This window comes from Centroberyx gerrardi, chromosome 11, assembly GCF_048128805.1.
Source record: "Centroberyx gerrardi isolate f3 chromosome 11, fCenGer3.hap1.cur.20231027, whole genome shotgun sequence".
In the NCBI taxonomy this organism is placed as follows: domain Eukaryota; kingdom Metazoa; phylum Chordata; class Actinopteri; order Beryciformes; family Berycidae; genus Centroberyx; species Centroberyx gerrardi.
Window position 1 is genome coordinate 5,896,797 of NC_136007.1, and position 25,988 is coordinate 5,922,784.

The 25,988-nt window shown below is 42.4% G+C and overlaps 8 protein-coding genes and 3 non-coding genes across 12 annotated transcripts; 10 read left to right on the plus strand and 1 right to left on the minus strand.

Moving 5' to 3' along the window:
- The first annotated feature begins 4,752 nt into the window (after nt 1-4,752).
- On the plus strand, nt 4,753-5,070 carry LOC139925813 (histone H4). Its single transcript, XM_071917305.2, has one exon. It carries the CDS (start codon nt 4,753-4,755, stop codon nt 5,062-5,064), a length of 312 nt encoding a protein of 103 aa, XP_071773406.1. The 3' UTR covers nt 5,065-5,070.
- Nucleotides 5,071-5,863: 793 nt separating this feature from the next.
- Nucleotides 5,864-5,935, plus strand: trnaq-cug (transfer RNA glutamine (anticodon CUG)). Its single transcript has one exon. It is a non-coding gene; the product is annotated as a tRNA-Gln (tRNA).
- An 868-nt stretch (nt 5,936-6,803) lies between these two features.
- On the plus strand, nt 6,804-7,223 carry LOC139925812 (histone H2B-like). The gene has a single exon (XM_071917304.2). The coding sequence runs from the start codon at nt 6,811-6,813 to the stop codon at nt 7,183-7,185; it is 375 nt and encodes a 124-aa protein (XP_071773405.1). The 5' UTR covers nt 6,804-6,810; the 3' UTR covers nt 7,186-7,223.
- An 888-nt stretch (nt 7,224-8,111) lies between these two features.
- On the minus strand, nt 8,112-8,183 carry trnad-guc (transfer RNA aspartic acid (anticodon GUC)). Its single transcript has one exon. It is a non-coding gene; the product is annotated as a tRNA-Asp (tRNA).
- Nucleotides 8,184-14,123: 5,940 nt separating this feature from the next.
- Nucleotides 14,124-14,789, plus strand: LOC139924564 (histone H1-like). Of its 2 annotated transcripts, XM_078286638.1 has the most exons (2): nt 14,124-14,492; nt 14,523-14,789. In XM_078286638.1, exons 1-2 carry the CDS (start codon nt 14,124-14,126, stop codon nt 14,742-14,744), a joined length of 591 nt encoding a protein of 196 aa, XP_078142764.1. In that variant the 3' UTR covers nt 14,745-14,789. The 2 variants fall into 2 exon arrangements, with proteins under 2 accessions (XP_078142764.1, XP_071771733.2); XM_071915632.2 differs by having other exon boundaries at nt 14,124-14,789.
- A 1,048-nt stretch (nt 14,790-15,837) lies between these two features.
- Nucleotides 15,838-16,248, plus strand: LOC139924567 (histone H3). Its single transcript, XM_071915636.1, has one exon. It carries the CDS (start codon nt 15,838-15,840, stop codon nt 16,246-16,248), a length of 411 nt encoding a protein of 136 aa, XP_071771737.1.
- A 1,148-nt stretch (nt 16,249-17,396) lies between these two features.
- On the plus strand, nt 17,397-17,858 carry LOC139924563 (histone H2A-like). The gene has a single exon (XM_078286703.1). It carries the CDS (start codon nt 17,450-17,452, stop codon nt 17,831-17,833), a length of 384 nt encoding a protein of 127 aa, XP_078142829.1. The 5' UTR covers nt 17,397-17,449; the 3' UTR covers nt 17,834-17,858.
- Nucleotides 17,859-19,211: 1,353 nt separating this feature from the next.
- Nucleotides 19,212-19,528, plus strand: LOC139924570 (histone H4). The gene has a single exon (XM_071915638.2). It carries the CDS (start codon nt 19,212-19,214, stop codon nt 19,521-19,523), a length of 312 nt encoding a protein of 103 aa, XP_071771739.1. The 3' UTR covers nt 19,524-19,528.
- Nucleotides 19,529-20,059: 531 nt separating this feature from the next.
- On the plus strand, nt 20,060-20,131 carry trnaq-cug (transfer RNA glutamine (anticodon CUG)). The gene has a single exon. It is a non-coding gene; the product is annotated as a tRNA-Gln (tRNA).
- A 599-nt stretch (nt 20,132-20,730) lies between these two features.
- Nucleotides 20,731-21,105, plus strand: LOC139924566 (histone H2B). The gene has a single exon (XM_071915635.2). The coding sequence runs from the start codon at nt 20,731-20,733 to the stop codon at nt 21,103-21,105; it is 375 nt and encodes a 124-aa protein (XP_071771736.1).
- Nucleotides 21,106-22,049: 944 nt separating this feature from the next.
- On the plus strand, nt 22,050-25,049 carry LOC139924562 (E3 ubiquitin-protein ligase RNF26-like). The gene is made up of 2 exons (XM_071915631.2): nt 22,050-22,129; nt 23,585-25,049. Exon 2 carries the CDS (start codon nt 23,596-23,598, stop codon nt 24,931-24,933), a length of 1,338 nt encoding a protein of 445 aa, XP_071771732.2. The 5' UTR covers nt 22,050-22,129; nt 23,585-23,595; the 3' UTR covers nt 24,934-25,049.
- The last annotated feature ends 939 nt before the right edge of the window (nt 25,050-25,988 follow it).

Here is a 25,988-nt window from a genome sequence, read left to right on the forward strand (position 1 = left end):
TACCTCTGGAGAAGGACTTGCTTCCTCAGGACTCGAGAGGAATTTCCACCATGCGACGTCTCCACACCTTCTTCCTGCCCTCACCGCCACGCCGAGCTTTGACCAGGCGATCGCAGCCACACTGAGTCAGCAGGCTTTCCCCTTTCTTGTGGCGTTTGAAAAAATGTGGAAAGAATGGACGAAAGAAATTTGGTAGAGCATGACACCAACACTGCCAACGCTTGAGGGTTCATTCCCACTGGGGCTACTGAAAGCTGACTGACTCCCAGTACTGTTGACTGAAAGAACGTACCGGATGGATTATGATGCCCACATATCAGCTTGAATAAGAGTTATAAGTTATAATACAAATATGATAGGTGGCAGAGCTCAAATCAGCCACCTCTCCAACCCTGGGACCAGCTGCAGAAACTTGGTTTAAGACTGATCTAAGCCTTTGACTGGTCTTTGTACCACTGATAACAGTTTAACCATGATGGACAATGGAGTTCAATAATGAAACCAACTCATGTATGTAACTCATGGCAGCAAACTGGGGATCTGCTCCTGGGGAAAAGCTAGTGAGACATTCAGATGTTCAAATTGCACCAGTTTGAGAGCCTGTGGCCAGCACTTTTAAGTCCAAGCACTCCGTTCTCTACCCATTTTACAGTTGTGTGTGTGTGTGTGTGTGTGTGTGCTACACTACCTTCTATAGCCTAATTAACATATATTGTGTAGTGTTATACAGCATGTCATGTATTGGCACAAACAGTTTAGAAATATTCTTGTGATCTGTGCAGGAATGGTTATTTGAATTATGCACCAGCCAGACATTTGAATGGGAGCTGATAAAGATGGTATTGAGAAAGCAGTGGGAAAAAAATAAAATAAAATAATTCAACAGTACCAGGATATTTACTCAAAAAGTTAGAAACTGATTTGCCTGGAATCTGGTGGACAGATCGCACCCACGGATCAGTTGATCAGATTTTGGTGATGATCTGGATCTGGAATTTCCACCATTAGACTATTTTTGTTTTTTTAGCCATACTAACTATTATGCTTTGTTCATGTGCTGGTGGAAAAGTCCGACATCTGGGACTTCCAAAGCCGCTGCCAAACAACTTTGCATAAAATCAAACCCAGAAGACAAATGATAAACAAACTTAAACCTTAACGCCGGCTGCAGCGTTGCTTAGTTGGAGAACCGTTCAACATCGGCGGAGCTTAGCGGTCTGCCTGCTGCCTTTAGTTCTGTAAGGTTTGTACCACACGACATGTTGTAGAAAACTACACAATATCTGTGAAGCAGCACAGCACACTCTGTACACTGCAGGACTCCGGGCTCTGAAAGGAGGAGCACATACATTCATTTTAAATTTTGGAACATCTGGTCGCCATATTACACAGTGTAATCCAGGGTTTTTTTTCTCACACCCCCCATGGACACACACAGACTTCACCAGAGAACTGAGAGGCGTCTGCAGATCGTTTTGCGTCAGGAAGTGTGTTCAGGGTCTCAGACACACTGTGACCTGGATGGATACTGGCTGCCATGGGGATTGAACCTGTGAGCTTCCTGTCTCTGGATGGTCTCCACTGCCTGTCTGGGAGACAACTGGCTGCAGAGAGGAGTGAATCTTTCTACTGATGTTGACTGCTGGAGATGTTCTGTATTGCAGACAGACTGCAGGCAGCTTCCAGCATGCTGCCGCAATGACGCACAGACAACAAAATGGAGGACGTGTACAGCTCATACAGCATGTGACCCGGCTACAAAATGGAGTCTAACATGTAGAGTCCCTGTGTTCAGCAGGTGGGAAGGTCCCACATGCGTCACTTCGGCTGCTAAACGGCGATGTGTTCACATGCTATTTTGTTGGAAAATCGAATCTGGAAGAAAAACGCTAAACAAACATGGACATCGTCTTGCATCTTAACAGGCTAATTTAACAAACTGTTTGTTGCTTGTTTGCCTGGTTAACTACAAATGTTTGATAAAGGTGCATGTGTATATATAACTGTTTCTTACTGTTGACAGACACCAAACATGATTTTGCCGCCATGTTGAGAAGGTTAAAGGTTATCTTTCATAACTCGGAAACTCGGGTAGCAAAATTTTCACCGACTTTCCTGCTTCATCGTCCAACTGAAATTAAAGTAGGAAATTTGTTTTTCTGAGTTATCCAATAGCACGTGAATGCTGGGTCCATGTGACCCTGGCTACAAAATGGAGGGTAGCACATAAAATCAATCAATCAATCACTCAATCAATCAAAGTTTATTTATATAGCACATTTTGTACACTAAAGTGCAATAGAAAGTGCTTTACAGAAATAAGAGAAAAGACCAATAATAAAAGAAATGAAACAAGGTAAGTGTGCAAAAAATTTGAAAAAAAAAAAAGAAAAACATAAAAGCCACAACTCAAGTAAAAGTAATGCTAAGGTACGTTTTAAATTCTCTCTTAAAACAAACACCTTCAGACTTACTTCACTGAATCACTAAATAATTACAAAGACATTATTCACCTGAGTAAATGCACAGTGTTTACTTCACTGCCAGAAACAAGAATCTGGCTACTGTTAATAATCAGATTACGACATTTACTTGGTTTAAAGTAATTCAATTTCCCGATAAACCAGATTTACACAGATTTATCTGATAGTCTGATATATCAGGCAGAAATCGTCAGAACATTTTGTCAGATGGAGTTGGTGTGTTTACAGAAAACCATAATGAAAGCAGAGTGATTCTCACTGAAGACGCAGCACACGTGTGTGTGTGTGGCTGTCAACATGGTTCTTGTTTGTAAACAAACACACAGCTACTGCATCCGGGTCAACTTTGACACATGGGCACATTAGAAAAAAAAACAAAATAAAAACACAAAAAAATGAATGAAACCAGGCTAAGGTGTTTACATGACCCAAAAAAAAAAAAAAATTGCAGAAATGTTGGTGTGTTAATCGGGTTATGACTTGAAATTTGCTGTAGTCGGAGTGCGGCCTTCACCAGGTTATGATTATTAACCTTTAGATTATTATTGTACATGTAAACACATTCCTTTTCACTTTCCTTTGCAGACAGACGCTGGTGTTGTAAGCCTGTTGTATATTAAACAATAACATCTTTAAATTATTCACCACGGGTTATGAACTGTTGTTTCACTGAGGAACCTGCGGTGCACCTTTAACATTTGAGTGTCACTTGTTTGTGTAACAACAGGTGTGTACAGTTTCTGTTGTTTTTGTTTTTTTTTCCTATTATGACTGAACATGGAGCCGTATGACTATATTATTTTGATCGATGACCTCACACCCCCTGGTCTGCCAGTGATTATTAACTTTAACTTTATTGATCGCTGTAAGGCAGTTCTCTTTTCTCTTCCGCTCAAAACAACACAAAGAGATGATGTCTGTTTGAAATATTTTCTGACACACACACACACACACACACACACACACACACTCTCTCTCTCTCTCATCATCAGCCTTTGCCTTGTGTCACTGAAACAGAAAGTGTTGTGATCCCTGTTTTATTTGAACGTTGAGTCGCTCTTTCCCCTTGCAGACAGAGATTAATGTGATCATTATGACTGAAGGTTAACTTCCTGTATGTAAATGTAAAAGACTCCATGATGATCAGCAGCTTAGTGACGGAGCTTTCTGTCCAGTAAACTGACAGAGAAACATGATGTGTGTCATCTGACTGTAAAAATATTTGTCACAGATATTGATTTATACTTGGTGTTTGGTGCAGTGGTTAAATAAATTATTTTAGAATGTTGTTTGGTGTTTGATTGTTTGATTGACTTGTTGATTGATTGATTGATTGATTTCCTGTGCAGGACAATGACACTCTCAGGGTTAGGAGATCTATTTCCCAGTGTGGCCTCTCATACTAAAAACATATTGTAAGGATCAAAGTTTATTTATATAGCACATTTTATACACTAAAGTGCAATAGAAAGTGTTACACAGAAAAAAAAAAAAAAACTGAAATAAGAGAAACAAGACAGACAAGGTAAGTGTGCAAAAAAAAAGAAAAGAAAAGAAAAACATAGAAGCTGCAACTCAAGTAAAAGTAATGCTAAAGTATGTTTTAAGTTCCCTCTTAAAACGCCTCACACTGCCACTGATTTCCTGGCTGTTCCCACTGAAAACATACTGTACACACCTTCACCAAAAGTCAGAAGTTATGTTAAAGTGATAATCAATAATAATAATAATCATAATAATCATATTATAGATTATAATAAACAACCACATAATTGCAGCCGGTGCCTATGCGACAGTGTCTACAGAGATTGAAATATCTACACTATATAAATAACTCAAACTTGTTTTAAGTAACGTTTGCTTTTTAAGTTGTTTTCAATGATATAAATGTAGTGTTAATACAATACAGTTGGCACAAGTGTGTTGGTCCACTTGTCCCATTGTCAAATAATGTGAATATGAGTCTGAAAAAATGTAAGTTACTTCAGAGAAACTAGAAAACGTCAGATGTTCACACCGGCTGTAAGACTCAGCAGCTCTCTCTGGAGAGACAGTCAGCTGCTTTTTGTTGTTTTCATATTCATGATGTGAACGGATCAAAAACCGGATGTGATTGTTGTGTGCAGTGTCTCTTTAAGCTGCAGGAGAGGCCGCCCCGCCCCGCACAGCGCGCGCCTCCTGCTTCACTCACGTCCTCAGATCAGCTTTATATGTAAGAGCTCGGTGGAATGGTCGGTATCATTTTTTCTAGACTTTGAAAAGCTACAAGATGAGCGGAAGAGGGAAAGGAGGAAAGGGACTCGGTAAAGGAGGCGCCAAGCGGCACCGTAAAGTTCTCCGTGATAACATCCAGGGAATCACCAAACCCGCCATCCGCCGTCTGGCTCGCCGCGGCGGAGTCAAGCGTATCTCCGGTCTCATCTACGAGGAGACCCGCGGGGTGCTCAAGGTCTTCCTGGAGAACGTCATCCGTGATGCCGTCACCTACACCGAGCACGCCAAGAGAAAGACCGTCACCGCCATGGATGTGGTGTATGCTCTGAAGAGGCAGGGCCGCACTCTGTACGGCTTCGGAGGTTAACTTCATTTACCAGTCAACAGCAACACAAAGGCTCTTTTAAGGGCCAAACACTGCTTTGTGAAGAGTAAATCCTGTATTTACATCCTGATGTGTTTATTACAAGTATTCTACATGTGTCTAATGGTGTATGATTTGTCTCTGTGACTCAAACACCCACAACTGAAGATAAAATATGTTCAGTGTAAAGGTCTCACACGGTGCTTTTCCTCTTCAGGACTGTCCGACAGTGACTCAGTCAGTACCGGTTTATTCAGTCGCTTATCTTATTTCATAGTCAACATTTAATGTTAAAATCCCTGAAGAAAAGACTGCCGGTTCTGAGCCTCGTGCAGAAAAGAAAACGCCTTTCTGCTCCCATTCACGCAATCATCTTTTCTTCAGGTTAAAACGCTGCGTGGGTGAACTTCAACACCGGAGAGAAAAGAACAAGAATCTCACTTTAGGAAGTCCCATTCATGTTAACTGAATCTCTGATTATTCACCGTTCATTCGATTATATATGCATAGTTGTCTACATACTGCAGATTGCATAGGCACTTTCTTTCTTTCTTCCTTCTTTACTTCTATTTGTTTTAGTCTCTTACCGTGTTTTTTAAGATTTTTTTTATTGTACCTTCCTATCCTGTAATGTACACGTTGGAAGCTACTGTACACCAGAATTTCCTTCGGGATCAATAAAGTATTTATCTAGTCACCATCCCATCTGCTTATGCAATTCGTACTAAATATATACTAGATAGCTAAACACTAATAACAAAATCAATAACATGAAACCCCCACATCTGGTTCAGTGTGTCCTGGTTCCATGGTGTAATGGTTAGCACTCTGGACTCTGAATCCAGCGATCCGAGTTCAAATCTCGGTGGAACCTGATTTTCAGGATCAGTTTAGTTCATGAATCTAGAATCAATCCCTTTGCTGCATAAACAGATGGTGCCTGCTGCTCCTGGTTGATGTGACATTTGTTTATAAATGAAAAAACATAATGTGTAGCCTATTGTTGTGCGCATGCACATCCACTAATAATTCTTGAGTGTAACTTGCAAATTAAATGTCCTTTCAAATATATGAAATATGTATGAAGCTGATAGGAATGGACGGGGTTTGAGGTGTGTGTGTGTGTGTGTGGGGGGGGGGGGGGGGGGAGAGCCGTTGGCAGTCACAAAGTCTGTGTGGAATTGAAAATTATTTGAGACATAGACATATAATAGATAGAAAGGCATGTTACTGATGTATCATAGTAATCTCTAGCATAAAACAGAAGTTTGATCTTTCATCATGTTGCCATGAAAATTAGTAGTTTGGAGTTTGTCTTCAGTGTGTGAGACTCAGAAAGTTGTAATGTTTAACTGACTGAGATGTTCAACAAAATGATAATTTTATCATGGAAACGCAAAGACATTCTGAACTTCAATGCACCAATTCTGCGTTTCAAACGTTTTTGTAGTAATATTTAATGAATAATAAGAAATTTATGAATGTAATAATATTATTATTATTAATAATAATAATAATAATAATGTTAACAATTAACAAATAACGTATTTATTTGAATGGGGATATCAGTTATATCCGTTCTAGTTCTGTGGGAGAGAGTTCCTTGTGTAGCGCATGCCCAGTGTGGCTGCAAAACTCAACCAATCGTATAGGAGGAACAGCACAGCTAAATTTGCATCAGCTGCTTCCAAAACCATCCGCTCTGCTCCTCTCAGCTCATTCTCTGCTGTAAAGTACCGAGATCTCGTCATGCCTGATCCCGCCAAGTCAGCGCCCAAGAAGGGCTCCAAGAAAGCCGTGACCAAGACCGCCGCCAAGGGCGGCAAGAAGCGCAGAAAGCCCAGGAAGGAGAGCTACGCCATCTACGTGTACAAGGTGCTGAAGCAGGTCCATCCCGACACCGGCATCTCCTCCAAGGCCATGGGCATCATGAACTCGTTCGTCAACGACATCTTCGAGCGCATCGCCGGTGAGGCGTCTCGCCTGGCTCACTACAACAAGCGCTCCACCATCACCTCCAGGGAGATTCAGACCGCCGTCCGCCTGCTGCTGCCCGGTGAGCTGGCCAAGCACGCCGTGTCCGAGGGCACTAAGGCGGTCACCAAGTACACCAGCTCCAAGTAAACCGCCTGGAACTATACCCACCCAAAGGTCCTTTTAAGGACCACACACTACTTCATCAAAGAGCTGATTCGCTCATATTTGGTATGGGGAAATATGTTTTCCTGAATCTAAAATTGTGTTGCTCTTTACACTGACTAGGATACACATCAAAGCATTTCGAGGTGTAAAACGTTTTTCAAGGTGACACATTTTGTTGCTGGAAACTTCCTTCATTTTCTTCCCACCTCTATTCAGTGTTCTGTTACATCGCCACACGACCATGTTGAAAAGTAACAGGTGATTGCAATAAAGTAATAGCAGATTACAAACAAACGACAAACACAGCCAATGAGCTGTGTGTATTGTGAAGCGCCATATTGGTAGGAAATGCATGTGACATGGAAATAGTATGAATAGATTTTTTTGGTCTAAACTAACTCTCCACTCACAATAAATCACAAGTCTGTATTAACATTTGCAGATTAGAAGCTCCATAGATCTCATGATGCATCTGTCTTTTCCACTCCCCAGTATGTGAAGGGACCATTCCTTATGCAATTCTTACTAAACACATCTGATATGACAGTAATATATGACAGCATGACAAGCTCCAGCAAAGATAGCAGGTCAGTTCGTGTTGTGGTGGCCAGACAATGTGGCCTCAAGAGCCACATTATCTGTCATTGTTCAAGCTGTTTCAGTCTTGAAAGCATTTTGTCATTCACGCCATTCACTATTGGTTGACTTACACTTCAGCTACTGTAGCTTTACCGTTCTATAATTAACTATGACTCTAATTTCAGTCCGGGCAAGGATTTCTTGAGTTGGACTATAATAGAGTCCATTAATCCGTTCATACCCTTCTTCTTCCTTCCAGATGAATCTCCATCAGTTTGAGTTCAGATTCCTCTCTGCCTCCATAAAGCTCTCAGAGAGAAAACAGATTCCTCCCCGTCGGGGAATTGAACCCCGGTCTCCCGCGTGACAGGCGGGGATACTGACCACTATACTAACGAGGAGAGGTGCTCAACACAGGAACCCGGTCACGTGGTAGTGACACTGCTCTAAAGTTCTAAAACACTACGGATGCAATATATTTTTGGCCACAACGTGGGAGTCTACGGGCTGGTGGCGCTGTTCACACTTTTGCCGTCTAGTTAGAGAAACACTAGGCCTCTGTAATATGGGAATATGGCAATGAAATATGTAAATACTAAAACAAATCTAAAAGTTTAAATGTTTAAACTCAACTGGTACTTGGATATTCATCTAAAGTTCTAAAGAGAGGAAAAGGATAATTTGAACCAGGAGGAGACACCTGGCTTCCACTTTTTCCATCCAACCATTAATCTGCTTATCCATCCTTCATGGAGCAGAACAGGCTGTTGTGGCCTCATCATCTCTTCATGACGGTATATGACAGTGAATCAGAATCGACTGCGACTGCTTTCATTTTACTCAGATTTAGTTCGCTTCTTCACATCATTCAAAGCTCCTACAGGATCAAATAAGGATCATGATCGGATCGGATGAGACACAAAGGCTGAAAACCTTAGCTGAAACTGTCGAAAAGCATTTGCATTCAGTCTCTATGGGAGTTCTAAAACACTCCTGTGTCTCGCTGTGTCCAGACAGACATCAGATCAGATGAGACAGAAGACTGAAAACCACAATTTGTTCCTGTGTAGGCCCATATGTGGAGCTACAAAGTTCTTTCTTTCTTTCTTTCTTTCTTTCTTTCTTTCTTTCTTTCTTTCTTTCTTGCTTTCTTTTTTCTTTCTTTCAGCAGTGAAAGAAATAATCAATGCAATGTTTAACTACTGAGCAATAAACATCCTGTATTTTTTTTTATTTATTTTTTTTGACAGGTTATATAACATTTTGAATAAAACTTTTAATTTAATTATAAAATTAAGACATATATATATATATATATATATATATATATATATATATATATATATATAGTCTAGGCCTATCTAAAAAAGTAAATAGGCCTACATGGTATATGGTATACTTTTGAATGCAGCGCAATGCATTTAACATTAGAGGTAAAAAATGATGCATAAAAATAATGATATAGGCTACATAAAAAGACATAAGGGCAAAAAACAAAAGGGAATTTAACAATAAAAACATGAGACAATAAAACTAGAAATTGAATAACAGAATAACAAGGAACAATAGAAGATTTCAAAACCACATCCTTTTGTGATATTTAAACATATGTAGGTAGGCCTAACAGGTCATATTTGTTTAGGCTATGCATGGATGAAGACAATTAGATATAGAAATGTTATTAGGATATTTTGCAATGTATAGGACTACATAAATATTTGCTTATTGTTTGAATAGCCAACAGGTTGCTTTATGTCCTCTGAGGGTTGTTTTTTTGGTAGATTGCTCAAAACTACACCTTTCCAATCCATATACCACAGTCACATATCATTTACAAAGAAAACTGCAATGAATTCAGAATGTTTCTCTTCAGGAAGATTTTCCTTCACTGACTTTACAGCACAATACAATCTACTGCTGCCACCTGGTGCCACCTGGTGTTCAAACAGTGTAAGTACAGCACAATATTTGTATTATTATTAAACCTTTATTTAACCAGGTGAGTCCCATTGAGATTACAAGATCTCTTTTTCGAGGGAGCCCTGGCCAAGATAGCAGCAATACAGAATTTCAAACAACATACAAGCAAACATTAAAAGCACATAAAACAAAACATACAGTAGCAACTCACAGAGTCATATGCCTAAAAGACAGACAGGAGGAAACGGGTCTAGCTAAGGAAGCAATTACAAATTCCAATTGAATTTGCCTCCAAACCCTTCACTACATTTTTGAATGCCCTAATCGGGATCAGCTCATCTAGCTGCAAATCTGTCTGCAAGTGGTTCCAGGCTGCAGGGGCGGAGAACATAAAGGCCCGTTTGCCAAATTCAGTGCGAACCTTAGGGACGGACAGTAAGAGGGTGTCATTTGAGTGCAAACAATAATTACTAGTTTTGAGTGAGATATACCCATGAAGGTAAGAGGGGAGCAGACCAAGGATGGACTTATAAATAAATATGTACCAATGAGTAAGTCTGCGCAAGGCCAATGAAGGCCACTGAACTCTGGCATATAGGGTGCAATATAAACTACTGCTGCCACCTCGTGGTCAAACAGTGTAATTACAGCACAATATAAACTACTGCTGACACCTGGTGAAATGAAACGAAGATGAACGAAGATATAACTTGGTGTCCCCTGATCACCCAAGTCATAAACCACTCCCTCCAGGCTGGTCATGTTCCACCTGCTCTAAAAACTGCTGTCATCAGACCTCTTCTCAAGAAGCCCACCCTAGACCCAGAAGTTCTTGCCAATTACAGGCCTATTACCAACCTCCCATTTCTGTCCAAGGTGCTGGAAAAAAGTGGTTGCTGCTCAGCTTCAGGACCATCTAAAATTCAACAACCTCTTTTCCAGTTCCAGTCTGGCTTCCGTTCCGCTCACAGCACTGAAACAGCTCTGGTCAGGGTTACAAACGACCTGCTGATGGCGGCTGATGCTGGCTCCCCATCTCTCCTGATCCTCCTTGATCTGACTGCAGCGTTCGACACTGACGATCATGACATCCTCTTTAAGCACCTCCACTGCACCATCAGACTCTCTGACTCTGTCCTGAACTGGTTTCAGTCCTACCTGTCTGGAAGAACTGAGTATGTCTCTTTGGGAGGTGCAAAGTCCCAGACACACCCCGTCACCTGTGGTGTCCCTCAAGGGTCGGTTCTCGGCCCCATCCTGTTCTCCCTTTACATACTCCCCCTCGGCCGTGTCATTAGCCGGCAAGGAATATCATTCCACTGCTACACACCTACACCTAAAAACTGTCCCAACCCACTCTACAGCTTCATCATCATCATCTTGAACAAGGACCTCTCTCCCACAGAACTTTTTCTTCCGTCTTTTAATACAACTTTTAATCTGCTCAAGTTCTCCAGATTCAACTGTGTCTGCTTTGATTTTATTCAGAGAGTTAGTTGGCTGTCCATCATTCAAAGCTCCTACATCAGTGATTCTCAACCTTTTTCATTCAATTCATTCATTCAATTTCAATTTAGTCCACATTAGGGCCACAGACCCCCATTTGATGAGATTTTGTCTCTCAGACCCAAATCTGAGGATATTTTTATTGTTAGATATGATTTTGTCCAGAATTCCATGACTATCTGTACAGTAAAAGTATTGATTTTTATTAAGACATTTCCAAAAGAAAAACAGAAACCAGAAGGAAACCAGAACCAGAAACCAGAAAGAAAAGAAGAAAAAATGTAAAATATAGCCTACATCTTTTTTGTGGAAACGATCAATCAATCAATCAATCAATCAATCAATCAATCAATCAATCAATCAATCAATCAATCAATCAATCTTTAATAGCACATTTTGAATGCAGCACAATGCACTTAACTTAAGAGATAAAAAAACAACATAAAAACAATGATATGCATAAAAAGACAAAGGGGAATTTAACAATAAAAACATGATACACAATAAACAGAAATGGAATAACATTCACTCTATTGATGCCTTGCAGCAGGATTCTAAATTCCATTGGGTTTGTGGTTCTTGCTCCATTGAAATCTATGAGAGAATCAGGGAAAACTCAATTTTAAGCAAAAGGAAAAGTATCTGTCGACTAAGAAAGAAGTTAGTGTGCAGTAATGTTATGCTGCTGTGTGTTATAAACCATTATTTGAAGGAAAGATTCCATTTAGTGTAACCTTTGTTTGTTTGGAGACCATTTGACCATCTGACCTCTGTGCTGCTGCTTGGCTGCAGAAACAGTTGGTTTACATCTAGCGTTGAATCTTGACAGTTTTTTTAATTTGTTAGTATAAGTTACATAAAAAAAAAAAATCAAAGGAGTATATTCATTTTGATATTATTTATATACTACTGTATATATATATAGTTTTTTTTCTTCTTTTTTTTTTCTTTTTTTTAAGAATATTTGTACTTTGGATTATATGTAGCCTGAAATGATGCTACTCCTAATATTTCTAGTTTACAGCTGCAAATTGTTTCCTTTGCTTAAATAATGTTTTTAACTGTTTGTCTATCAGTAATGGGTGACATCTATCACAACAAATTAACAAAGAAACAAAAAGGTGTTGAATGTAATCACACTATTTTCACACAGAATTGACTGTTCCACCCAGGGGTACAATCTATTCAAGCAGAAACTGTTTATCTTTTAGGAAATAGCTAGATTTTGTTAATTATAATTTGTTATTATAGATACAAATTACAATTATAGACAACAAATTAGAAAAGACAAAATTTTGGTTTCACTAAGAGTTTGTTGGTTCATTGGTGCCTCTCTTGATCATTCAAAGCTTCTCCGTGATGTAATGGTGTTGCACCACTAAGAACCATTTAAGAACCAGAATTATTCTGTCTGTAAATTAAATTAAACATATGTTTGTAAAGACAGTAGATAATACATGTTAACACACTTTATCACAGTTTTCAAACAATGGACACCTGAAACAAACACATTTATCTTGTCTGATTTGTTGCAGAGATAATTCCCAAGTTGTCTTTTCTCTGTTCCTATTAAAATATTCAGCAAGAAACAGGTCCATCTGAGATAGATAAGTAATAGAAAAAAATAGTGTATTTCCAATTAAAATCCAAATTAAAAACCGCAAATTTTTAATTAGAATTAAGTTTCAAACAGAAACACTGTGACTTGCAGTAGATTCAGTACTGGGATAAAATCAGGGACAATGGAACCAAAACTCAAATGATCTCCAAGCAGCTGCTGTTTAATAAAATCACAGAGTAAAGAGGCTGAAGTGGTTTAAAAGGTACATGGAATGAGGCTGAGGAGCTGCTTTGCTTACCAGGTATCAAATAAGTTGCTCTTTGGAGTCAAGGTTTACATAAGATAAGATATAAGATACTTTATTGATCCCCTTGGGGAAATTCAGGAAGAAGGCCGATCTCCCCAAAAGAAGAGTCCAAGGCACACTTCTTTGAAAGAAGTGTTTGAAAGAAGAATAGTCCAATTTTGGGGAGATCAGCCTTCTTAACCACAAACAATGAGCATCATTCCCCTTTTTATCCGTTGGTTTAAAATTTAGTTTTCCATGAAAAAAACAGATAAAAACAGAATGACATTTCAGTCTAATGGACTTAAACTAGAGAGCACAGCAGGTTGGATCACAGTGCATTAGAAGTTTAGCCTATATTATATAGTCATGTTGTTTGTGTCCATTGGAGAAAATAAATGTTTGGCCTACTTTCATGTAGAAGAATATTACAAACTTTAACAAAATATATTTTCAGTGTCATTAATCATGACTGCAGCAGTCACCGGAGCCAGAAAGAAAACGGCTCAGGAACAATCTCTCACAGGAGGTCACCGCCAGATCAGTGTGTTTACTGACACCAAACAATCTGCCGATTAAAACAAAACAAATCACCCCAATACAGTTCTTTCACTTTTATTCCCTCGTCAGACATTTCTGCTTACTGGACAACTAGTGTTGTTTGGAATGTGAAGCATATTAAACCATTTTATGAGACGAAATGTGAAGAAAACCCGCTGCGGGTTGAACACTGTGCCGGTGTATCAGAGAGGTTTGAAGCTTCCCTGAATAAAATGAAAGTCTCCTCAGCATTATAAATGATTTAATCCCGAGTAGAAACAAGTTTTCTCACTTCTCCAATAACAGTTACACTTCAAAACTGCTCCGATCTGTGTCTTTTATCCCTAAAATGTGGAAGAGAAAACACAAGTGTCGCCACATTTCAACAGGACAGACAGAGCGGCTGTGTGTGTTGGGTCTACACGGTCCTCATGCTGTGTATAAGTCCCGCCTCTTGCTCTGCGTCGACAAACAGTCCAGTCAGACTCTGTAGAGCTGTGAGAAGCAGAACGAGAGAGAGAAGAAGAAATGGCAGAAACCGCTCCAGCACCCGCCCCCGCCCCGGCTAAAGCCGCGAAGAAGAAGGCTCCCAGGCCGAAGAAGAGCGGCCCCAGTGTCGGCGAGCTGATCGTTACAGCTGTGTCCGCCTCCAAGGAGCGGAGCGGCGTGTCTCTGGCCGCCGTCAAGAAGAGCCTGGCTGCCGGAGGCTACGACGTGGAGAAGAACAAGTCCCGCGTCAAGATCGCCATCAGGAAACTGGTGGAAAACGGCGCTCTGGTCCAGACCAAGGGGACCGGGGCCTCCGGCTCCTTCAAGATCAACAAGGCTGAGAAGGCCAAGAAGCCGGCTGCCAAAAAACCCGCTCCGAAAGCCAAGAAGCCCGCTGCCAAGAAACCCGTCAAGAGCCCGAAGAAGACTGTAGCCAAGAAGGCTGCAGCTAAGAAGCCACTAGCCGCTAAGAAATCCCCGAAGAAGGCGAAGAAAGCCCCAGCAGCCAAGAAACCAGCTAAGAGCCCCAAGAAGCCGACCAAGAGTCCCAAGAAGGCGGCGAAGAAGCCCGCTGCTGCTAAGAAACCTGCCGCGAAGAAGGCTGCCAAGCCCAAAGCAGCAAAGCCTGCAGCTAAGAAAGCAGCACCGAAGAAGAAGTAAACATCCAAGTGTCACTTCACCCACAAAAGGCTCTTCTCAGAGCCACCCACACATTCCAGTGAAAGAGCATCTTTACTAAATATAGGCTAATGATATATCTATATTATTGAATGTCCACGCGCACCAAGATGATGCAAGTGGCCAAGGCAGCTGTATCTGTAAGCTACAGTTTGTGTACAGTACTGTCAGGCTTCAGGTAGTGTTAAGGTGAACTTTATTGTTCACCTGAATGTAACTACACGGGGCACTCTGACTGTTTTGTGTCAAAAGCGGACAGCGTATTACAAGAGACTGGGCATAATCAGACAGTCCAAAGAACAAGAAAGCATCCAGGCATTACTTCAACACTCTTTTAGGCAATTTTAATTAAATCAAATGTATCTGTCTGAGTGAGACAGTGGTTTGCATAAACTGAGTTTAATATCCAAACCGACACCACCGCAGAATAGTGAAAAATGTCAGTTCAATGTGATTACTCAGGTTTAAATTAGAATATGTCGTTTTTGTGCATATATCATACAATTGTGTGTCTATATAAAGTTAATATATTGTATATCTATATTGTTGCATCCATTTCTGAAGACGGCCCACTTACACGAGCAAAATATTTTATTCATCAATTTTTAATGTGATGTAGGCCTAATTATTTACCTTAATTTGGCCGGTTAGTATATTACAATGAAAGTGACTTGCTTCACTGCATCTGCTTGTAGTGTTTGATTCTTCACACATTTAGGCTGCTGTTAATAAAGCCTGTGCGTTTCATTCACTAAGAGAAGAATAATCTACCCAGAGAGGTTTACTGAGTGTTCATGTGTTTAAGCGAAGCTCTGTCTGATCCTCACGGTCAGACACTTCCTCCTTTCAGTAAAAGCCTTTCAGTCTGTTAGACTGAGCTGCTGTGGAGGAGTTCAGTCTGAACCGGGCGGGCTTTCCATGAGCGCCAATAGGTGATCTGCTGAGGCTCGCGCCTCCCCTCGGGCAGACCAATCAGCGTGTAGCAGCGCTCCGGAGTCGACTATATGAAGGCGGCTTTCCTTCTCAGACGACTTATTTTCTTCCTCTGTCAAAAAGAAGAGCTGAGCTTTGAACCATGGCCAGAACCAAGCAGACCGCCCGTAAATCTACCGGAGGAAAAGCTCCCAGGAAGCAGCTCGCCACCAAGGCTGCCAGGAAAAGCGCCCCGGCCACCGGCGGCGTGAAGAAGCCCCACCGTTACAGGCCCGGTACCGTGGCTCTGAGAGAGATCCGTCGCTACCAGAAATCCACCGAGCTGCTGATCCGCAAGCTGCCCTTCCAGCGCCTGGTCCGAGAGATCGCTCAGGATTTCAAGACCGACCTGCGCTTCCAGAGCTCCGCTGTCATGGCTCTGCAGGAGGCCAGCGAGGCTTACCTGGTCGGCCTGTTTGAGGACACCAACCTGTGCGCCATCCACGCCAAGAGGGTCACCATCATGCCCAAGGACATCCAGCTGGCCCGCCGCATCCGCGGAGAGCGAGCTTAAACCGACCTGGGAGACCAGAAACACAACGGCTCTTTTAAGAGCCACCTCCATATTCACTATGACTTTATTCCACTGCAACAAAACCATTACAGTGACCGCTAATACAGTTAGTGATCCTCCAAAAATTATACATATTTAACTGTAATATAAACACAACATATACAACCATAGTGTTTCTATGATGTCACATGCCTTTCTTACCAACATGGTTCTTTACCATCTACCCAGCTCACTGGCTGAGACTCATTGATTAATCACCTGTCATTTTCCTACCAACACGTGGTGAGAAATGCATATTTATTTCAACAGTTAGTTACTTAATATAACGACTGTGAAAGCTGTTTGAGAAGGCAATTGACAATGGAGTTTAAAACAGCTATAATGAATATTGTTGAACAATTTATCTTACAACACAATATTGCAGTCTGGTTATATTTCATGTATTTCATTATTTTCTTTTTTCAAGAGAAGTATGAAAGGTGTGTGTGTGTGTGGGGTGGGGGTGGGGGGTGGGGGGTGTAAGGATGGACAACAGCTGGAGCTTTGCAGGTGTGTGTGTGTAATCTGCTAGATACTTGGCATATGGTTGCAAAAATAAACTCCTGAACACTGAACTGGCTTCTCTTTGCTCTTCATTGTAGTCTCACCCATTTATTTTCTATGAACTGAAACAACACAGATGTCCTAAATTTGAATGAAACAGCTTCTCTTCACTAAAAATTGTGAACGTGATATTTTTGTGTTGTGATGCCCAGTGTGGAGGATGTTATGACAATCTGATAAAAGAAACCATGTTCATGACAGTAACAAGTTTAATTGGCCAGATTTGAGTAACATGAGAGTTAATCCATCACATGTGAAACATCTGTTTGAGTTCTGAGAATCTTTATGACTTTTATCTCAGAAATTTGACTTTAAACTCAGAGATGAATCTCAGAAATCAAATGAATTGTTCATGTGGCTCTAATCCTCTCTGTAAACTTTAGTCAGTTTGTCAAGAGACGTTTTATTTTGAAAATCCAAGACGCTCCACAGCGGAAGTGTTATTTGCTGTGTTAACGTGACACCAGCAGTTTTCTGATTGGGCGACGATTTTGAAGTTACAACTGACCAATGAACAAGCAGCTCGAGGGACATATAAACCGGTTCCCGACAACTTCAACCCATTCTTTGATTCTCTATTCACAAGAAAATAACGAAAATGTCTGGACGTGGCAAAACCGGCGGCAAGGCTCGTGCAAAGGCAAAGACTCGCTCATCTCGTGCCGGTCTTCAGTTCCCGGTCGGCCGTGTTCACAGGCTGCTGCGCAAAGGAAACTATGCCCAGCGTGTCGGTGCCGGAGCCCCGGTCTATCTGGCGGCGGTGCTCGAGTACCTGACCGCTGAGATCCTGGAGTTGGCCGGAAACGCCGCTCGTGACAACAAGAAGACCCGTATCATCCCCCGTCACCTGCAGCTGGCCGTCCGCAACGACGAGGAGCTCAACAAGCTGCTGGGTGGAGTGACCATCGCTCAGGGCGGCGTGCTGCCCAACATCCAGGCGGTGCTGCTGCCCAAGAAGACCGAGAAGCCCGCCAAGAAGTAAACTCACCAGCTTCTTCACACCGAACCAAAGGCTCTTTTAAGAGCCACCCACCGACTTCAAAAGAGTTTCCTTACTAGTAATGTCAGTTGTATGATGTCAACTGTAACTATTCAAAGGCTTTTATGGGGTCCGATATCTGACATCATTTCCAAGGACGCTGCCATTTCAACTATAGAGCTTAAGCTCACTTGTAACAATGATGTTTTTCAACATTGTATAATGTGGAATATGCTCAGGCAAAACTGCTTTCAGTTCCAAATTTAAAGCGGGAATGAGTGACCTGAGAGCCCCAACTGTGTTGCTTTGTCTCCTGACCGCCAATTTTACGTCATACGTCATTCACATTTAAAATATCCCGCGTTTTTAAACGTTCTTTACACAACTAGAACATGAATTAAATAAAGCAACAATCAAATATAATATTGTGGGATGATTTAAACGTGCTGCAGACTATATCACGTTATTTCAGCAGCTGAAAATGATTCTTGTGTCTGCATGTTAGTAGATATGTTTGAGGGTTTATCATATACTAATTCAAGCCTTTTTAACAAACTCAGAACTGAGTTGCTGTGTGAAGCAACTTTGTCAGTTTTGTTGTTTGTGGGGTAAAAGCCCTCCAATCAATAATTGCATTAACATTCTATTCTAATGTAGTGAAGTTAAACATATGCTCAAGTGGTATTTTCTAATATGTTGTGATGAAAGGTTGTTGAATCAAGTTGTGTATTTTTAGTGTTTAGAAAATTAAGAGGAGAAATCATGTAGAACAAAGTCTTGCATTGTTCTCCTTTTGAAAATAATAATTTGTCACCATGTCATGTTGAAGTAATAAGTTCTGCTGTTAGAAAGTGACTCATTAGAGACAGAATGGAGACAGACTGTCAACCACTGGTTTCAACAGAGTGTTTTCTTTAAAATGCCATATATCCAGTCTGACTTAATATTTAATGGAATCATTCTGAGTATTTTCATATGATGTTTGTTGTTCTGGACACCTCATGTTTAATTTATTTTTTTTCAAATGTAAAAATGTCATTTTGCCCTGGTGACTTAGCTGAAAACATTAAACATTATGATTCAGGCATATTTAGACATGATAATAAATACCAAGTCATAGAACTGGTAAAAGAATGAGGAGATGCCAGTCAGAAAGAATACAATTGAAAGTGAAATTTTCTTGCTTTTATTTTGAAGGCAAACTAGCCTAACCGGCGACTACCGAGCTTCTGCTAACTTGACACAGCTGAAGTTCCGTTGAAAAAAAATATGGGGAAGGACTGAACAGTCCTCATTTAGGTCCGCAAATAAGATTTAAACATTGAAACTTTCTGAGGTTTTTTATCAGTTTCATTTTTTTTCGAAAAGAAACGTTTAGAAAATGAGTGGCCGCGGAAAAGGAGGAAAGGGACTCGGTAAAGGAGGCGCCAAGCGACACCGGAAAGTTCTCCGTGATAACATCCAGGGAATCACCAAACCCGCCATCCGCCGTCTGGCTCGCCGCGGCGGAGTCAAGCGCATCTCCGGTCTGATCTACGAGGAGACCCGCGGGGTGCTCAAGGTCTTCCTGGAGAACGTCATCCGTGATGCCGTCACCTACACCGAGCACGCCAAGAGAAAGACCGTCACCGCCATGGATGTGGTGTATGCTCTGAAGAGGCAGGGCCGCACTCTGTACGGCTTCGGAGGTTAACTTCATTTACCATCTGATACTCCAACACAAAGGCTCTTTTAAGAGCCAAACACTGCTTTATAAAGAATCGATCCTTTATTTACAATACAGTCAGTTATAACAAGTTATTTAATACTTTGAATGTGTCTACAACTTCCTCAGCTGTGGTTCAAAACACCCAAACATGAAGACAAAAATATGCTTGTTTCTCATTATGTAGAAGTATCAGACCGTGTTTTTCCTCTTCCGCACTGTCCAACAGTGAATCGGTTTTTTGAGTCACTAAATTACACTTTAATACAAAGAACAAACCGCGTATCTGCTCCAATTCAAACAATAATTTATTTATACATATGTGTTAAAGCGCTGTGGATGAACGCCAACACCAGAGTTCAGTCCCTCTGCACTGATTCACCATTCATGCTGTTCCAGTTCCCAGTATGTGGAGTCACCATCCCATCTGCTACACTACTATACAAGCTACACTATCAACAGCAATAATAATGATATATGATGCCATATGAAATCCTCCCAGCTCCAGCAGTGCAGTATGTTGTGGTTCCATGGTGTAATGGTTAGCACTCTGGACTCTGAATCCAGCGATCCGAGTTCAAATCTCGGTGGAACCTGATTTTCAGTTTAGTTCATGAATCAGAATCTATGATCTAAATCCCTTTGGTGCAGAAATACCGATTAGGCATCAAGTCTTTGTGTGGAATTGAGTGATTTGAGACAGAAATATGATAGAAAGGTATGTTACTGATTTATCATAGTAATCTCTAGTATGAAACAGAACTTTGATCTTTCATCATGTTGCCATGAAAATGAGTAGCTCAGTTTGTCTTCAGTGTGAGACTCAGAAAGTTGTAATGTTTAACTGACACTGACATGTTCAACAAAGTGATGATTTCATCATGAAAACGCATAGGCTTTATGAATTTCATGCACAAATGCTGCGTTTCAAAAAGTTGTTATAGTCTTTTTCTATAGTATTTAGTGTACCAGGCCAGTCAAGAAAATAGTAGTGCATTTAAGTGGGCATATCAGTTCTATCCATTCTAGTTCTGTAGGAGAGAGGTCCTTGTTCAGCGCATGCCCAGTGTGGTTGCAAAAACTCAACCAATCGTATAGGAGGAACAGCACAGCTGAATTTGCATCAGCTGCTTCCAAAACCATCCGCTCTGCTCCTCTCAGCTCATTCTCTGCTGTAAAGTACCGAGATCTCGTCATGCCTGAACCCGCCAAGTCAGCGCCCAAGAAGGGCTCCAAGAAAGCCGTGACCAAGACCGCCGCAAAGGGCGGAAAGAAGCGCAGAAAGCCCAGGAAGGAGAGCTACGCCATCTACGTGTACAAGGTGCTGAAGCAGGTCCATCCCGACACCGGCATCTCCTCCAAGGCCATGGGCATCATGAACTCGTTCGTCAACGACATCTTCGAGCGCATCGCCGGTGAGGCGTCTCGCCTGGCTCACTACAACAAGCGCTCCACCATCACCTCCAGGGAGATTCAGACCGCCGTCCGCCTGCTGCTGCCCGGTGAGCTGGCCAAGCACGCCGTGTCCGAGGGCACTAAGGCGGTCACCAAGTACACCAGCTCCAAGTAAACCGTCTGGAACTACATCCACCCAAAGGTCCTTTTAAGGGCCACACACTGATTCAACTAAGAGCTTATTTCCATTCATTCATAGTTGCTTCATGCGTGAAGTCCTTCAGACGTTTACTTTAAAAATTGAATTAGTATGATATAACTAATATACATGATGGCCCTCAATTTGATGTGTTGGTCCACTGCAACACCAATGAACGAGGTCCTATAGGTCCTCATACATAAAGCCCAACCGGCCAGATGGGGGCGCTGTGATGTGAAACACTCATGGGACAGTCCTGTTATATGGAAAGATTATTACACTATGTTCTTACATCATGGGAACATTATAGCAAACATACAAGTGGTTATGTGTAATGTATTTACTACTCAATCGCTTCCAGGTGTAATGGATGTCCTTGCCACTGTCTGACAACACTTAATCCTTTTAGCTCATGTCCTGTGTGTGTGTGTGTGTGTGTGTGAGAGATATTGAGAAATAGCTGAAAAAAATGGCAATGAAGTTCTGGGAAGTCCAACCCAACATGCCACCAGCCAGCTCACATCATACTGAACCTCAGGAACAAATGAGCAAGTTATGACTCAGAGACAACTTCCCTATGTAATACATGCAGGCTATGTATACACTGTATATATCATAAATAAAATACAGCCAGATATGTTTGGCTTTAAATAACTCGTTTCTTCATTAATGGGCAGAGTAAGGAAGCTGTGATAATTTTGGAGAAAAAATAAACAGGAAATCATGTTAGAGCTAGTTGTAAATATATCAGAGAAAGACTAGTCTGCAAGCACTTCATGTAAACAAAATTCTTAAACTATATTCAGGCGATAAACGCGTTAAAGTAATATTGAAGAGGTTTTTTTAATCGTTAATACACTCCAGATCAGTGGGTGGCGGTAATGAGCTCTTTAGCCTCCTACCATAAATGAAACCTGAAGAAGAAGAATGATCATCAGAAACATGCTAATGTTTCCTACATGTAGAAGTGGTTAACGTCTTTCCACGCCATGATGCTAAGGTGAGCCGTGTTCACTGACCGCCTATCAATTCTTCCAGGAGAGGCTGTTTTATTTTAACTAGCTAATGCTAGTGGGTGTGGTCTGCTAGCTAGCAGCGTTAGCATGTGGTACCGCGTTAGGCTTGTTGGATATGAATTGACTTGTTTCCAGATGACCAAACCATCGTTAGCTAGCTCGGGAAACGTGTCGTTTATGTTAACAGCCTAACCGACCTTTACTAGCAGCGAAGCTAATGTTTCTATATTACCCCGATGCGTGACGTTTCTCACGACAAACTCCATTCAGAAATCTGTCAGTTTTATGTTGATTTACTTATCGACAAAGGTACATACCCCAAAAATATGACTCCGTACTTCCTTCTGAATCGTTAAGAGTCACTCTTATATTCGGCCTACATTCAATAAACCAAGCAGCACTAATTTCTTTAAACCAAAGAACAAACAAACCCATTGCTAACGTTGCAACGGGTTTGCTTGTTCCTCATGCCCACAATATCCGTCCGCCTAAAGACCCAGTTTCATTGGATTTAATTGAAATAAAGTGCTGCTTGGTGAATCATCTATAGGCCGAATTTACCAGAAGACCCCGGTGATTTGTAAAAGGTATTCGCTCATAGTTTACGAGGTACTTCTGCCGATAAACAAGCCAACTTTATATTGCGAGATTTGTGAGAATGGAGTTCGGTGTGACGTTCTCTCTGTACAAGAGGGAGTGGGATGACGGTAATGTTGTTTTCAAGCCAAGTCATGTGGGAAAAGACGGTAGATACGAGCTTCATACTCCGTTCATCTCAGCTTTCAGATGGTAAATACGATTTGAGTTTAGCGATGGAATTTTGACTTCCTGGATTTTCATCACATAAATCCCCACACATGACCACAATTTTTAAAATATCATGTCAGGGCACAACTACTTGCTAGAGTTTTCATTTGTGGTTGACATTGTTTTGTTGTAAAACATGAACAGTTATTTTCCTTCCAACAGTTAAGATGTGAATGCATTAGCAACCAGTTTAGCTTGTGTTTGCTACGGAGTTCAGACAGAACTAGAACACATAGAAGAGCATAGATAGCGGCCATGACACCTTGAATAAAGTTGTGGAAATGAGCGTTGGTTAGGGCAGTAGACTCTGGAAGCTCAGTTTAAATTAGAGTTAACATGTAACATGTTACATTTCTATAAATAAAATGAAAATAAAAATGTTTTTCTGTAGATATTTTGTCATTACAGAAAACGATTCTAAACATTAAGACTATATTTTAACACTTTTTAGAGGAAAATTAGGATACATGATACTTTATTTGCATATGTTCCCCAGTGGTAGTGGTGTTTTCCTTGCTGTGGTGACGCACCGCTGCTGAATGAAGCAGGAAACACTGTATACTTCTATCCAGGTTTCATCTTGGGTCACTGTCATAAGCACTGGGTCGTCACTCTCCTCTCTCTCTCCTCAGGAAAGTCTAACATGGATGCAGTGAGCGTGGTTTCCTGTGCCGTCGGGCGATGTGTGGACGCCTGCTGCCTGCTGCTGGAGCCGCTGCTCAGGATCCTCAGCTGGCTGCTTCGCTTCCTGTCCAACACCGGCTGCTCCCTGCACAGCCTGCTGCTCGCCCTGAGCGGCTCCACCCTGGTGGAGTACTGGAACCTGGCCCTGTTCTCCTTCCTCACCGTGACGGAGTTCGTGTCCAGCGCCGCCCACGGAGCGCTGCACACCCTGGAGTCCTGGCTGCAGGCTCTGGGCGGGGTGTTTGAGAGTTTCAAAATGGTGGGCCACCTGTCGTGCCACGTGGCGTGGCGCGCCAAGGAGCTGCTGCACCGCGGCCTCGTCTCGGGGAATTCCATCCTGAGGCAGACGTGCGAAGGGCTTTGCATCGCGCTCAGCCTCGTTCTGTACTTCGTCAACACCGTGGTCAACATCGTCCTCATCGGGATGCAGAACTGTTTCTCTGCGCTGGCGGGCGCCTGGGAGGCGGTGGCGGGGCCTCTGCACAAAGCCGTGGAGCTGGCTCTGACGCTGCTGACCTTCCTGTACAGCTGTCTGGTCGGCGCCTCCGTGCTGCTGTGGACGCCCTGCCAGCTGCTGCTGGACTTCCTGGGAGCGCTCGCTCGCGTCTTCGTCACGGTCTTCGTCGTCGACGGCCAAGGCCTCTTCGTCACGGCGCTCATCGTCTCGCTGGCCTTGCTGTACCTGAACCCCGGGCTTCCTCTCCTCGTCGGGCGGCTGAGCCTCCGTTTGCTGGACTCGCTGCCGGGGGCGCGCGGCGCGCAGGCGGCGGTTCAGAGGCTGCAGGCGCTGCTTCTGGAACCAGCTCCGGACGATCAGGAAGTCCACGCCGGCAGGCCGCAGGACGCGGACGGGACCAGGCTGCCGAACACAGACCTACGAGCCGCGGGTTCTCCGTTCGACCCCCCCTTCCTCCCGAACGAAGCGAGCCGGCCGGACTCTCCGCAGCTCCACGCTCACCCAGAGGGCGAGCCGCCGAGCGGCAGCGGCGACAGAGACGGCGGTCCCTCCGCAGCCGGGACCGACGCCCAGCTGAGCCCGGCCGCGGCGGAGGGCGGCGAGGACGACGGCGGCCCTCCAGCAGACAGCAAGCTGCTCAGCCTGCTGAAGGAGCAGGAGGAGAGGAAGAAGTGTGTGATCTGTCAGGACTCGGCCAAGACGGTGCTGCTGCTGCCTTGCCGGCACCTCTGCCTCTGCCGGCACTGCGCCGACATCCTGACGCAGCGCCGGCCCGTCCAGCAGCGCTGCTGCCCGCTCTGCCGCCAGCACATCACACAGAACATGGACGTCTTCCTCTGACGGGCGCTGGCCGGGGAAAAGGACTCTGGGAGGCGGTACGGTGGCCTGGATGTTCAAAAGGTCACAAATTCAGTCCCCGCAACCGCCTACATGTCCATCTGTCAGACCATGAACGTCTTCCTCTCAGATGGTGTGTGTGAGTGTGTGTGTGTGTGTGGAGATAAACTCTGTGAAACACTGGAAATGGGTTTAGATATGATAAGAGGATATACATATTTTTTTCTACTCTAGTCCCTTTAACATTTCAGACCACTCATTATTGCAACTTTTTCTTACTTGTACATTTGAATATGCAAGGTTGCAATGTATGATCTGAAGATTTGGCAAAGTCTGGAAAACAAATGTGATTACTGACAGGTCTTGACATTTTTGAAATGGGACAAAAATAATATTTCATGAAGCTGCAGAGCCGCTGTCCTCATGCATTGTGATATTTATTGTTGTGAAGAATAATCTGTCATATTGCACTGCTAATATCAGCAACATCATATTCTAATCTGACCAAAATCTTCACATCCAGTGAAGAAAATAAGATGTAGAAAAACTTTTGAGATGTGTAGAAACATTTTACTGAAGAAAGAGACGCTGTTGGTTCTGACTTTCTTCAACACTGTTACACCATCTAGTTTCCTAGTGTAGAAAGTAGGAATGCACTGATAACACTGTTGCACTGCTGACGCCAATTCAGAGTATTCAATATTTAATATCAGCCAGTCCACCGACACCCATGGGTTGAGGTCACTGGACAGAAGTCACATCTATAATCTATTCTTCTCCATTAGAAATCTGTGTGTGTAAAAGGTAGAAAATGAGGACGCTTTGCTTTGATTTCTGATGTGTTAAATGTGGCTGTCGGCATTTTCAGAACATTCCTATCTTAGAGGCCTTGCTCAGTTGAAGCATATGTGTATTTACCTGTCAGATATTTATTATACAATATAAAGTTTTATCTATCCAAAACAGTATTTGTGTTTTAGATAAGGTCAATGAACTGCAGTCCTGTGACATTATATCTCAGTTTGGTTAAGCCATGTGATTTTTGTCCTTCAGTAACT

What these genes read in the sequence shown, in the direction of transcription:
- LOC139925813 (XM_071917305.2), top strand. Translation starts at nt 4,753, where the DNA reads ATGAGCGGAAGAGGGAAAGGAGGAAAGGGACTCGGTAAAGGAGGCGCC.
- LOC139924570 (XM_071915638.2), top strand. Translation starts at nt 19,212, where the DNA reads ATGAGTGGCCGCGGAAAAGGAGGAAAGGGACTCGGTAAAGGAGGCGCC.
- LOC139925812 (XM_071917304.2), top strand. Translation starts at nt 6,811, where the DNA reads ATGCCTGATCCCGCCAAGTCAGCGCCCAAGAAGGGCTCCAAGAAAGCC.
- LOC139924563 (XM_078286703.1), top strand. Translation starts at nt 17,450, where the DNA reads ATGTCTGGACGTGGCAAAACCGGCGGCAAGGCTCGTGCAAAGGCAAAG.
- LOC139924564 (XM_071915632.2), top strand. Translation starts at nt 14,124, where the DNA reads ATGGCAGAAACCGCTCCAGCACCCGCCCCCGCCCCGGCTAAAGCCGCG.
- LOC139924567 (XM_071915636.1), top strand. Translation starts at nt 15,838, where the DNA reads ATGGCCAGAACCAAGCAGACCGCCCGTAAATCTACCGGAGGAAAAGCT.
- LOC139924566 (XM_071915635.2), top strand. Translation starts at nt 20,731, where the DNA reads ATGCCTGAACCCGCCAAGTCAGCGCCCAAGAAGGGCTCCAAGAAAGCC.
- LOC139924562 (XM_071915631.2), top strand. Translation starts at nt 23,596, where the DNA reads ATGGATGCAGTGAGCGTGGTTTCCTGTGCCGTCGGGCGATGTGTGGAC.